This window comes from Eupeodes corollae, chromosome 3 (assembly GCF_945859685.1).
Source record: "Eupeodes corollae chromosome 3, idEupCoro1.1, whole genome shotgun sequence".
NCBI classification, from domain to species: Eukaryota; Metazoa; Arthropoda; class Insecta; order Diptera; family Syrphidae; genus Eupeodes; species Eupeodes corollae.
The window spans coordinates 4,527,587-4,541,098 of NC_079149.1; the positions used below are offsets into that span (position 1 = coordinate 4,527,587).

Genomic DNA, 13,512 nt, shown 5'->3' on the forward strand with positions numbered 1-13,512 from the left:
TTGTAACTGTTAAGGACTAACACGGATGTTGGAAATAAAAAGCAATACTCAATGGCGATAGCGGGCGAGGTAATATGTTGATGGCGCTGGCGTAGGTACTCGTACACTTGACTCGACACTCGTATCGTAACACTAACGAATAGCAACCATTAGCTTCTAGACTTGCCAACGATCTACAAACGAATGGGATGTGTTGGCGGTTACACTACTAGTTAGACTGAGAGTGTATGGTCGCCTTCGTTATTCGGTCTTAGGTGTAGACATCAGGGCACAAACCGAGAAAGGTGGGAAGAGGCAGGGAACGGGTAGCGATAACCAAAAGCAAAACGAACAAAAACCCACCCGAGCAAAGAGTGAGAAAAGATGCGAACGTTAGACTGGCTTTAATGGAACTAAACCAATATTGGCCTGGCCACTGCCAGTGTCACTGAATTGGCCAGATAGATGGGACTTGGATATAGACCTGTAGACAGTTGTAGACTTTATGGGAAATTCAATTTGCTTCGCATATACGTTAGGTGTCGCTCTTCGTGCGTCGTCATTTAGACATTGCATCGTAATCGGCGTCCGTTAGGTAGTTTCTGCTTGTTGCTCTTGCTGTGGGAAAAAGAATCACTTTGGCGCTCGGATCGTCGTCGGCGAAGATTGCGGATGATTGTGGTGATGATGATATGGGGATGGCGATGATGATGGTTTTCTTATTTGGTTTTGCAGTAATTTTTGTTTTATTTTTAATTTGTTTTTTTTTTTTGATTTGTTGGCATTTGGTGTAAGTTTTTTTCTTTTTCTTTCGTAAGTACCTACGTCGCGTCGCGTCGTTAGGTTCGTTGGGGTCTAAGAAGAAGAAGATGGAAAACGGTTTTATCTTAATTTCTAATTTTAAAGAAGAATTTTCCTTTGAATTTGTAGAGGGATGTGCATTATTGAGCAGTTTTAAGGAAAAACAAAATACCCATAATTTTTGTTGGACTTTTATAATTTAGGATGGGTAATATCCGGTTGATCTGATGACCGGCGATTGCTATGGCGATATGGCGGGACTTTTATTTATTTCTTTAGTGTAACGGAAGTCATCTTGAATTACATGATTTTGTAATGCAACATTGTGAAATGAAATGAGTCTTTCTTTGAATAACACAAATTCGAATTGAATACTTAGGGTTATATTTATAGATAAATAAATAGAGCATTATTTTAATAGCTTCGATCTCATTAATCAAATAATTACTATTAATATTCTTGGGATTTGTTTGTTTTTAAAATGCCTGAAAAAGATTGATTGGTTTATTTTGAAATACCTAACAAATTTATTTTTATAATAAGTTTAATCTCAATGTAAATATAATCATCGAATCTTTGTTCAAGGTAACGTGAGTATAAGATGTTTTCTAATAGGTAGATATTTCTTTGAATAGAATAAAACCGATTGTAGGTATGTTATTTGTGATAAAGTAGGAAGAAAGTGAAAAATTGGTAAAACATTTAATTTTTAAATGACTCTAGTGGCGCATAGAACAAGTTACATTCGGACGATATGTGTTATGAGTATTTTTATATGTGCCGATTAGAGGATAATTACAAGACAATCAAATACGGAAAATAAACAACTTATTATGGCCGTTTATACTGTCAAAATCTATCCCGGCAATCTTTTAAAACGTGTTGGCTATTTTAATTAGTCTTCCAGAAACGTTTTGAACCACAAAATATGTCATTTTTTTACTTAAACAAATTTATATGACAAGAATCCATTTATTAAACTTTACAGTAACACTTAAGGGCCTTGCTCATGAGAGCGTACAACGAATGAAGGAATGGACGAGCAAACGTGATTTTACACTTACACTTTTCAAAAAGACAATTTCAAACAAAAACACATTTAAATCAAGAAACCAAGAAAGAAACACTATTGTTAGGATAATAAAATAAGCATTTTGTTCTCTATAACAAGACAATTTTGTAAAAACAAATTGCACACACTGCAACGAATAAATTGTTCGCGCTCAACTTAAACTCAAAATTATACCACTCTTGTTTTGTTTGTTGAAAAGGGTAATCGTAAATTGACAATTCGTTGCTGTCTGCGAATAGAAATAAAGGTCATGTGAAAGAAAAGCCAAAATATGCGAACGTCCACAGTTTGCAGTTCGCAGTTTGTAGCTCATTTGCAAGATACTTTAGTATATATCCAATAAGAAAATCTTTCAACTTTTGAAGATTTTTCGCAAAAAAAACACTCAATTTTATCTGTCAAAAGTGACAGACAAGAATTGACAACCAATTGTCAGCCAACTTGTTATCAAAAAATTGGAAAATTGGTATTTGCAAATAATTGGACGACGGTCCATTCATTGAATATTTTATGATGTTCTTGCTAACAAAATCTTCCAATTTTAAGTGCCAGACAGTTTTTAATCAGGAAACAAAAAAAGCTTGAAGCATTTTTAATGAATTTAAAAACTATGAAAATAGAAAGAAAAAGGGTGTCACTGTGGGCAAAATAACGAGAAAGGAGTCATACAAAAGAAAGCAAGTTGTGCGGAATTTAAAACTACTTAAAGACATGGTCTGGCAAGACGTTGGTGCGGCCACTGAGGTTGCCGTCAACAAATGGAAAGCCAAATTTTCATACAACCTTCAATTTTTTTGTAATAACAAAATTGTTTAATCTTTGGATAAAATGAACCAAACGTACAATCGGAATAAATTGTCAATTTTTAACTGATTGGTGAATTTTGACAGGTATTATTAATGGTGTATACCTAGCTTAGCTGAAGCTAATTAAACATAAAGGATGTTTTTAGCTCCATCAAATGTATTAATGGTTGATGTTTATGGTTTGACAGTTGAAAGTGTCAAACTGCGTTGATATTTTTGGTCAGTTAGTTTGGCAATTCATTATGAATCGTAAAACGGCAGAAAAGCTCTTAAAAATTGTGGAAATTAAAGTGATGTATTTGCAAAGTTCATAGATGACTTCTCCTCATTTCTTGTTATGTATATGGATCGAAGACAATTATCAAACCATTAACGAATCACCATTATTTCCTGTAAAATGCTCAGTGCGGTTTACACGCTGGCAGAATCATCCAGCAACTCATGAAGTATTGGAAGCCTACATTCGAGGTAAATGACGTCATTTGGTCGTTTGAAAAAATAGTGATAGACCCGATAAACTTTATAGGGCACACTTGTTTTAATAATAAAAATAACCGCAATTTCTCTTCACACAACACTAGGTAGGATAATTCTAGCAAAAACAAGAAAACAGCGAATAGACATGACAACAATTCTCAAGTTATTGAAGCCGAAGTCGATCGCGTCATATTTCAGCTCTCCAAAGTGCTTACTATTGTCACTTTTGACATTGGCAGATTTGCAAGCGAAACTTCAAATATAGCAATACATACGAAGGGCGTTCAATATATTCTCGGTATTCAGGTGAAGCTGTTGTTATATATATAAATTGACTTATATTTATCAAGTAATACTATTATTTTAGTGCATTTATGTAAAATTTCATATAAATCTGATCATTAATTCGCGTTTTATCTCTAGTTAAACAGAATCATAATGGCAACTGAGACGATGATGGTGAAAATTAAGCATCACGCTGTAATTAAATTTCTCACTAAGCAAGGAAAAATTCACAAAACTATTCAACAACAGAGAGGGTGGTTGTTTACCAGGGTTCCGGACCTTCATTATCAACTGTACAAAAGTGGTCAAGTGAGTTAAAGAGAGGCAGAGAGAGCACCAATCCGACCCCGGCTACCTTTTGTACGGGAGAAAACATCAAAGAAGTTGAAAAACTTATTCTTGAGGATGCCCGAATAAAGGTGAAAATGATGGCAGGGATCACCAAGCCTTGAACTGGTACCATTCACACCATTCTTCATGACCATGTTAACCTTTCAAAAAAAATCGAGAATCGCATGCTGTAGAGAGCTTTTGCCTTTTGGAGATGTATAGTGAGAATGCGGACGTTGTTATGAATCCAATTCTTACTGGGGTCAAAACATGGGTTCACCACTATGCCCTAAAAGCATGCAGTGGCATAAAAAAGGAACAGACCTCCTGAAGAAGTCCAAAAGACGGGGTAAACTCGCAGCGGGTGCGTTGCTTCTTCATGGCAACGATCCTGTTCACACGGCGCGAGTTTCCATGGCTGATGTTCGAGATTGTGGTTTCGAAGAAATCCAACACCCACCCTATAGTCCAGACCTTGTCCCTAGTGATTATTTACTGTTTCCGGATTTTAAAAAATGTCTTCGTGGAAAAATAAAAAGGGTTTAAAAAAGCTTATCTCAAGATGTTACAAATGCATTGATGTTACGGGAGATTATATTGAAAAATAAAAACAATTTAAATTGACTTCGCATTTTCCTTCATATCGATACCGAGAATATATTCAACGCTCTCGTATGTATATTCCTTTACCTATCCTTCTTTATTTTTTAAGTCAGAATGCATCTTTTCAGACTATTTGACACTAAACAGATTTTATGGAACTTACTATACCTCAAATTGGTTCCCATGATATCAGTTTATTCAAGTGTTGACTGTCACTTTTGACGTTTGCTGGTGAATTCATTTATTCGCCCCAACAAATTGTTGAAGTTAAACTTGTTAAAATTATGAAAACAATTTTTATTTGAATTGCTTTTTAAAAAAAGGGTGTATTGTTTTTGTATAGTTAATGTATCGTCTTAAAAAAATAAATTCGTAACTATACTCACTGTGTGTGTGTACATATGTATGTACATACACATACAAAAAATTGGCTCAACTGAGGTTATCATTAATATGCGGTTTTTATTCTTAAACATACTCTTGGCGTTTTTCTCGTAGTAAAATTTGAATTTAGGTTTATTATTTGGATATTTTATAAATTAATATATTATTCGCTAAATCTTTCATTAAAAAAATGGTGCCATCACTTAACTGCATTAAGATATACGATAAACAACGCAAAAAGGACACATGTAAGTGCTTCATTAATATTCGTATTTTTGTTTTCTTTGCTGAGTTTGACATTTGCTCCGATTAACAGTTTGTCTATTCAAGAGTACTGTAAAAATAAAGTGTTCTCTAGACGTTTGCATACATTTTTAAAACGATTTAGTATAAGATCGTTTAGTTTTATTTAAATGGGCGCAAAGGAAAAAATTCAAGCCTTGAAAAAGAAACCTTGTTATTTTTCACCATAATAAAGGTGAAAAAAACCAAAAACTTGCTGATATTTTAGGCATGAAGCTCAACACTGTTGGTGATATTGTGCGCAGGTATAAAATAGCAGGAAGGATCGAACCAAAAAGCAGATGGGTCAACTAAAAAAGTTAACAACAAAAGAAGAATGGATTATATTAAGAAAAATTAAAGCAAATTCTAGTTTAAGGATTCTCAAGAGCTTAAACGCAGGAACACAAAGCCAACAGTGAAGCATGGAGGCGGGCACATCATGGTATGGGGGTGCATTTTGGCAAGAGTCATGGAAAATTTAGTATTCATCGACAGTACTCGTATATTGAATAGGGAATACTATTTGAGGATCCTAAAAGAAAATTTAAGGCAAGGTGCTGAGAAAATGGGCATTTAAAGGAATTTAAAATTTTACCAGGACAAAGACCCGAAGCACAAGGCGCATGTTGTAAAGGAAGAATGGCTTATGTATAACTGTCCAAAAGTTGTCCAAACACCTCTACAATCTCCAGACCTTAACCCAATCGAGAACTTGTGGGGTGAATTGGGCCGTCGAGTTCGCGAAAACCATGTCTCTTCAACAAGTGCACTAACGCAACGGCTTCAAGAAGAATGGAGCAAAATAGGCATTGAATAACTTCAAAAAATTATAAAAAATATGCCCAAGCAACTGGACAGAGTTTCATCCAATCAAAGGTATCCAACAAAATATTAAAATAAATGGTAAGAAAGATTAATAAAAAGTTATTATCAAATCAAATGGGGTGGCGCAACAGTCCGTTGTGAACCAGGGCCTAGTGACTTACAACTCTCAACCATTCCTGTGTGCGAGTACTGTTGTCAGGAATGGAAGGGACCTACAATTTAAGGCCGAATCCGAACGGCTAATTTGAGAAAGCACTTTTTCATGACAAGAATTACTCTTGAAGGAATTGTCAATTCCTCGCAAGAGGCAGTACCCGCGAAAAATTTTTTTTAATTAAGGTGGCACAGGCAGGGATTGAACCCAAGACCCCTTGCATGACAGTCCAACGCACTAACCATCATGCCACGGGTACTACAAAAGTTATTATAAATATGTAAAAAAAAATATTAATGAAGTGTTATTTTTTGATTTGTCGTAATCTTTATTTATTTTATTTTGTTAATTTGCTATTTTATTTAAAAAATGTGTATATATTGAAATTATTAGATACAAAATATTTTAAAGAAAAACTGGTTTTTAACTCTTTTAAAGTTTAAAGTAAAAAGTAAAGTGTTTTTATGAAAATAAACAAAAAAACGAATATTATTAACTCGCTGTATGTACATATTTCAAACAAATTTATATTTTTCGACTGCTTACTTCATCACATTTTTGTAAAGTGTCTTGAAAATAACGCCCGAAATTACATGTTCAAAACATTCAAAATTAATTTAATTCATATTTGGGTGCACCCTTATTGGTATACACTTTCGGAATTACGCGAAAGTTATAATAATACGTGACCCTTTTAGCGTTAATGTTATATTGTATTCATAACATACTAATCAATTTTAAAATCACTGACGTACTTAAATTTCGATATATTCTTACATGGATTCCATCCGTTTACCAAATAAATATTAAAATTGAAATTAAAACAAATTCCTTGCTGTCCACAAAGTGATACTAATGTACCTTTAGACATAATAATAAGAGCACGTGATTTTGATTAACGTACATTCAAGATATGTGACGCAAATTGCCAAAATAACATCTTCAAATATTAATAAGCTTTTTGACATTGTTAGAATATCGTACATATAATATAAGAACTGTCATAAATATTGATTAATTAAGACTACATTCCTCTTTATATTTCGAGAGTTTGATATTTTTATTAACCAATAAATTTGCATATAAGCAATATTTTTTTGTTTTTGTTTTTAGTGCAAGAGGCATTTTTTGTATGTGATGTGAAGGTGAAGGTTTTATTTAGTCTTAAATAAATTTAAAGGTATTTTGATTCATTTGTTTCACTGTTGTAGATACATATAAATTAGCAATATTTCAGTTTATTGGTTTATTTATGGATTAGTATGCAAGGAACACAACTCCTATAAAGTACCTTTCAGTACGAAAATTTAAAAGTTTGAGTAACCATTTCGTGTTCTCTTAAAATCAACCTCACTTTGACAGTATGAACACAAAATTTAACAACATTTTGAAATGTTCGACTATTTTTATATTTGGTCGGTTTATTTTCTCAGTTTCTAAAGATTTCTGTATTCTTAGAAATATTATAAACAAAATTTCTTTTACTACAGGGTCCAGCAAAAAAACCTCCCGTATTTTTAGACGTTTATATTTGAAGCTATTTATAGATAAAATGGCAATGTTGATTGTTTATTTATTTGTCCTTGCCTTTTAAAATATAGAAGATCTTTTTCTTGCATTTGCTGTCAAAAATTTAAGAATCGAAATGTTATGATTTGATTTTTTACTTATTTTTAAATAAAATTCCTATTTCTTTGTTATGGTTTGTATAACATAACTTATGCATTCAATATGAACATTTCTTTAATTCGCAAATTAAGCTGGTAACATATTTTTGAACTTTACTGTAAAAGTAACATTTTTGGGAAACAAAATAAAAAAAAACATTAAAAACAAATTTTTGAAGAAAGAGTACCTTAAAAATGTATCGTGATTGTAAATAAAGTAGGTACCACATTTATCTACCTATATACTTTTTAAATTGTACGTGATGTTGGTCTTTTATTCAAAAGGGGGCACCAACGTGTCTGAAACATTTTTAGTAGCTTATAGTATATCGTTTGAAGGTTTTTATAACTCCTTTGTTAAAATAACAAAAACTTCCGATTTTGTTTCGTTTATGCATGTATGTTAGCTTTAGGTAGGTAGTTTCAAGATTGTTGATTTATTATTGAATTTTATAACATCATTAAATTCAAATTATTTAAAATAATGATGCAGAAGTACAGCATATGTTAGGTTTTTGTTTTATGATAAACGAGTACTAAACTTTAAATGTTGAACATATAAACATAAAAAGGAAGTGAAATAAGATCGGATTTACACAGAAAATTAGAAAGGTACATACATACATACATACGGATGAACAAAAATAAGAATACGTATACGCCGTAGTGTACTGAATTTATTTTTTGTTTTTGATTATTAATATCAATATAAACTGTTTATTTGATACATGGATTTATCACAAAGATTGAGTTTTTGAGTGGTACAGAGCTTTGAAATGCATTAGAACAAAGGAGTTTTTTTTTAATTGACATAAAATGTCCGTACTTCCGTACGTTCACGAATTTTTTTTTACATAGTCGATTGGTAAATCTGTTTGATAATGAGATAATAGTACTATAAGGACTGTCTACAGTTTAACTTTAAGTACGTACATTGCTCTTTTTTCTTTAAAACTTTTATTCAGATGATATGAGTTTTCTGGAGTAAATATTATAAGCTGATTATTATGAATAAATAAGGTTATGAAAGTTTTATAAATAAAAGTGTGAAACTATCTAACAAAAAAATAGTCAAAGAGGTTTTGTAACTTGAAATCATATTATATTTATGTAAGGTTTTTAATGGCTTTAAATCGAAATCTAATTTCATCTTACACATATCTATTAGGCTTTTCTAAATTGACTAAGTTTTTTTCTTTAACTAAAATTGGTAATGGTTTTTAAAATTGTTCCATTCCTTAGGCCTAGCAATATAAGGTCCAGAAAAGAACCAGAGGTACAAAAATAGCGAAATATCTTGTGGAGTGATAAAACAAAAGTAGATTTGTTTTTATCGGATTCTGGGCTCAATTTAAGGTGACTTAAAGGTAGGGACTACCACCCCCGCTATACACCGACAATTATAAAACACGCTGGAGGGAATATAATGATGTGGGGTTGTTTTTCCTGGTTCGGTGTAGGTCCTATGTTTATTTTGAATAACATCTTAACAAAATACGGATATAGTGATATTTGGGAAGATGTCATGCTACCGTTTTCTGAGGAAAACTTGCCCCTGCGATGGCACTTTCACCAAGATAGCAATCCTTAACATACCGTGGGTCTTGTGAAAGATTGGTTTCGAGAGAAACAAGTATCCCTGGTCCCATGGCCAAGCCAATCACCTGATCTCAATCGTATTGAGAACTTGTGGAATGAGCTTAATCGTTAGTTAGGGGGTCAATATTTCCGTAATGGAAACCAATTGTGGGAAGCGGTACAAAGAGAATGGTCAATGCCGTGACGACTTTAAAAAGTTTTGGATAATAATGGAGGATACTCAGGTTATTAAAGTAAGTAAAACAAAAATTGTGATTAGATAAAGAAATTATTGTAAAAAAGATAATTTGGGAAGACGCAACCTCCATCTGTAGTTTTGGGGCTATATTAACTATAATATAATGTATTTCAAAGCCTTAAAGTGTTTTTTATTTAATTAACATAAGACCTTCTAAAATATCTATGTACCAATAATATTTAACATAAAAAAGGAATACAAAATGAATTAATACAAAAACTAATTATCACAACTATTTTTTTGACCAGCTGTGCATATAGAAACAAAATATGAATGTGTATTTTTAACTTCCCATAGTAAGTTATTGTAGCTAATGGGTCCGATTTGTCAAATTGAAAATGTTGACTTTTTTCGATGTTTCAAGGTCCCTAGAGGCAAAATAAAAGATTTTTAGAAAGATGGCTGTGCGTGCGTGTGTACGTACGTTCGTACGTCCGTATGTTCGCGATTAAAAATACTGTCTTCAAACTTTATTTTCTGTGAATATTGTTTTTGATATTCAGTAGTTTTTTTTTTTAATCCAACAGTCCTTTTTTTCATAAAAAAAATGAAATCTAAAAAAATAGTACGCAAATTTGGTAAAAATTGAATATGGGTTCTTGATATCTCTCAAATTGATTACATTTGTAAAATTTTAAGAAATGCTACTAAAATTGGTAAAAATTAGTATATTAAAAATCTATTTAACAATACTAGATTTTCAAACTAAACTATTTCTTTATGTAAAAAATATTGTTGGTAATTTTAAAATTTTTAAGAATAATTCAACTGACAACTTTCTTCACCCAACACGAAAACCCACAAACTTTTAAGTAAGACAAATCGACAGACGGGATGGGAAGTTATCAGTGTGAGTCACATCCCAGATTCTTTTTTTTACATTTATAGCCGTATTTCCTAGAAGTGGTCAATCATTTCGGGCTTATAGTTGTAGACAAGCGTTAACCATTGGCTGTAAGGTTCTTGCCTGGATTCGGTTTAAAGAAGAACATGCATTTTGGGACTAGCAACCCTCCAAAAACGTCAGTTTTAAATATTGAAAAATTGCACAATTTGTAACCGAACTAAAAATAAACCACTTGACAGCTGACAAAATGGCCCCCAGGTAAAATAGTGTTGACAGCTCAAAGTTCTTACCTCTTAAAAAATACCTGTTTCATAGCTTATTTTTACATTCAAATTTTCAAAATAAATGCCAAATAAAGAAATCGTTTTTGAATGTTATGTCAGTATACTTAATAATTAAAAAAGGTCCGTTCGCATACTTTCTGCACTAAAATTCGTAAAAAGAGATATTTTAAAGAGTGGGGGTAAAATTCTGGCACAAAAAGACAAAACTACAAAAAAGTAATGGACCGGGAAATCAAGAAACCACTCGACTGTCAAACAAATATAAATTTTGAAACATCATAGTTTAATTTCGTGTTTGGAATTTTTTTTTGTAAAAGGAAAAATCAAGACAACATGAACTTCAAGCAACATCATGCTGGTCCATTGTTTGTTGAAACTTGGAAATTGCAATCTTGTTGCTGTTCTTTGGTAAATAATTTTTAATTTTAGAAGTGACAGCAAAAACGAGCCATTTATTTAATTTATTTGAAGTTCTATCAAATTTGATACATTTCTAAAGTTTGTATGTTGGGGAAATATTTTACTCTCTCGTGAGCGCTATTTTTTATGAAAAACCAGGAAATTTTTGAGTACGCGAACAGGATTTAGTTAAAGTTGGTAATTTTTCGTAAAATTAGGCTGTCTTAGGAAGGTACGGAAACGGACTTCCAGTACATTTTGAATTAAATTCTGTCAGTTGTAATTTTTTTCTTGAATCGAAACTTATCCAATTTTGTATAAGATCGCAGCATTTATATTGGTTTTTAATATTTCCTTTTTTAGTTTCAAATCCTCTCATAAGTAACTAAATAATTAAAAAAAGTACATAGCTACATACACATGTATATATTTGCATAAGTCAATGAATTAAAAAAAAATCATAATTGATTTAATGTAAACATGATAGGAATATATTTTTTGAAAAAAAAAAAAATAGAAACGAATATGGAGGCAAATGGCGACAGTTAATGCATTTTTAAAAGTTTAAAATCTCTTGAAAAATAAAATTAAAAACTATAATACCAAACAAGGCGAATTTTCTTCAGTACACAATTATTGTCATTCCTAATATTGTAATACAAACGAAAAACAGAGAACACCTAAGACTGTTGATGAACGAACATTTATCAATGCCAATGTGTCACTTGGTGACACATGTTTCTTTCTTTAGTTATCGTACTTAAAATTCCTAAATACTAAAAAACTTAGAAGTTAACAAGAATTTTAAACGCTTTCCTTACTAAAATCTGCATGCATCTGAACATGCCTAAACAATGACAGTTCGTGAAATATCAGAAACTCAGAAGTCAAACGGTTTTAGCAAATTACCAAAAGTTAAGGAAGCCATTTTTTAATTTTAACTTTAATGAATTTAACGTTGAATTGAGAAAAGTGAAGACGTAAAATAAAAAATAAAAAAAAATACTAGCAAAATTCCTTGACAATTTATATAACAAGCTGTCAATAATTCTCAAAAGTCATCTATCAAAATGGTAAAATATATAAAATTTAAAAATATTGTTTGATGATTATGATCAAGCACGTTTTCTCATTTAATTTTTAATTTTTTTTTCGAAAATAGTCACGAACATAGTGCAAATATTTTTTTGTTCCTCATTACTCAATAATAAATTGTACCTATAAATGAATTCCATTGAACTTAAATTTTATTTTGCTGATGGTTACAATTAATATAATTGGTAGTAAATATGAATAACATTCAAATTTATTCGCATATATGTAATTTGAAAACGAACATTGCTTACGGAAATACTCCAAATGTTTGTTCACTATCAGAACGTGACTTTGGAAGCATATTTCAAATTCGAATGTTATCTATTATTTAAAAAAAACTAGCTGGCCCACATGACGTTGCTCTAGAACGGAAAACTCACTTACTTTTAAAATACTAATTATTTTAAAACTTTAAGACCGCATTTTTACAAGGTAAAGTCGTATCTTTAGAATTGATTAAACAAAATGTTTTATGTTTTTCGGTTCAACAATTCTGCCTGCACTTAATAAGCCTTATAATTGGAAAGTAAAGATATTTTGTTGGAACACTAAATTAGAATCTTAAATGCTTAAAAACTTACCCATCTTAATAGCGTTCAACCCACTATCACTTTCAGAGTCATTTTCTGTTGTTGTCCTAAGTAGACCACCCTTATAGCCTTGGTAATTTCGCCTCATAGCTGTCATATAAAGAAATACATTATTCACAGTTTAAATATTTATGTTCGTTCCATTAACAAAAAAAAATATTTATATTTACTTACTTTTTTTCTTTTTGTTACGTTTATCCACAGAACTGCGAAACATCTGGGGTATCATAATCCAGTTTCATTTATACAAGAATTTGTATAAATAATACAAAACACTCAAACAATGTTAGGTTATGTTTTTATCAAAGTGCACAACCAACCTAAAACGGAAGAGAAAAGTTGTTCTTCTTCATCATCTGTCAGCTACAGAACTAACATAACTTTGGAACAAAACTGAAACTGAAGATTCCCATTGAATGGAGTGGTCAAACAAAAGAAAGGCTAAAGAAGGACGACTACGACTACTTTATCAATTATTTTTATTGCAATTATTGATATTTCATGTTAATCTAATCAAAAAGGAGTGAAGGGAAACATTAATTTTCATCACGAACCACTTTTAATATTGAATTTTGCACGGAAGATAATTCAAAAATGCGGTTGAAGGTACTAGAACCTATTTGAATATAGCTATCGCCTGTCGGGGGAAGAATTAAAATGATAAAAAAGGATGAGAAAAGACTTAGAATTGGAACATAAATTTGCAATTGTTTAGAAGCCCTATGGCCGCAATGTCCATGTCCTAGTTTCTAAGTATGTCTTATCGAAATGCTGCTATTCAATATTTGTTTT

At 31.5% G+C, this 13,512-nt stretch overlaps 1 protein-coding gene across 1 annotated transcript in view; it reads right to left on the minus strand.

Moving 5' to 3' along the window:
• LOC129950020 (probable 3',5'-cyclic phosphodiesterase pde-5) overlaps positions 1-13,048 on the minus strand; it is a 37,626-nt gene extending 24,578 nt beyond the window's left edge. The window contains 2 exon segments of the mRNA XM_056061781.1: positions 12,712-12,810; positions 12,895-13,048. Of these exon segments, the coding sequence (XP_055917756.1) occupies positions 12,712-12,810; positions 12,895-12,949 (154 nt within the window). The 5' untranslated portion in view covers positions 12,950-13,048.
• Between the last annotated feature and the right edge of the window lie 464 nt (positions 13,049-13,512).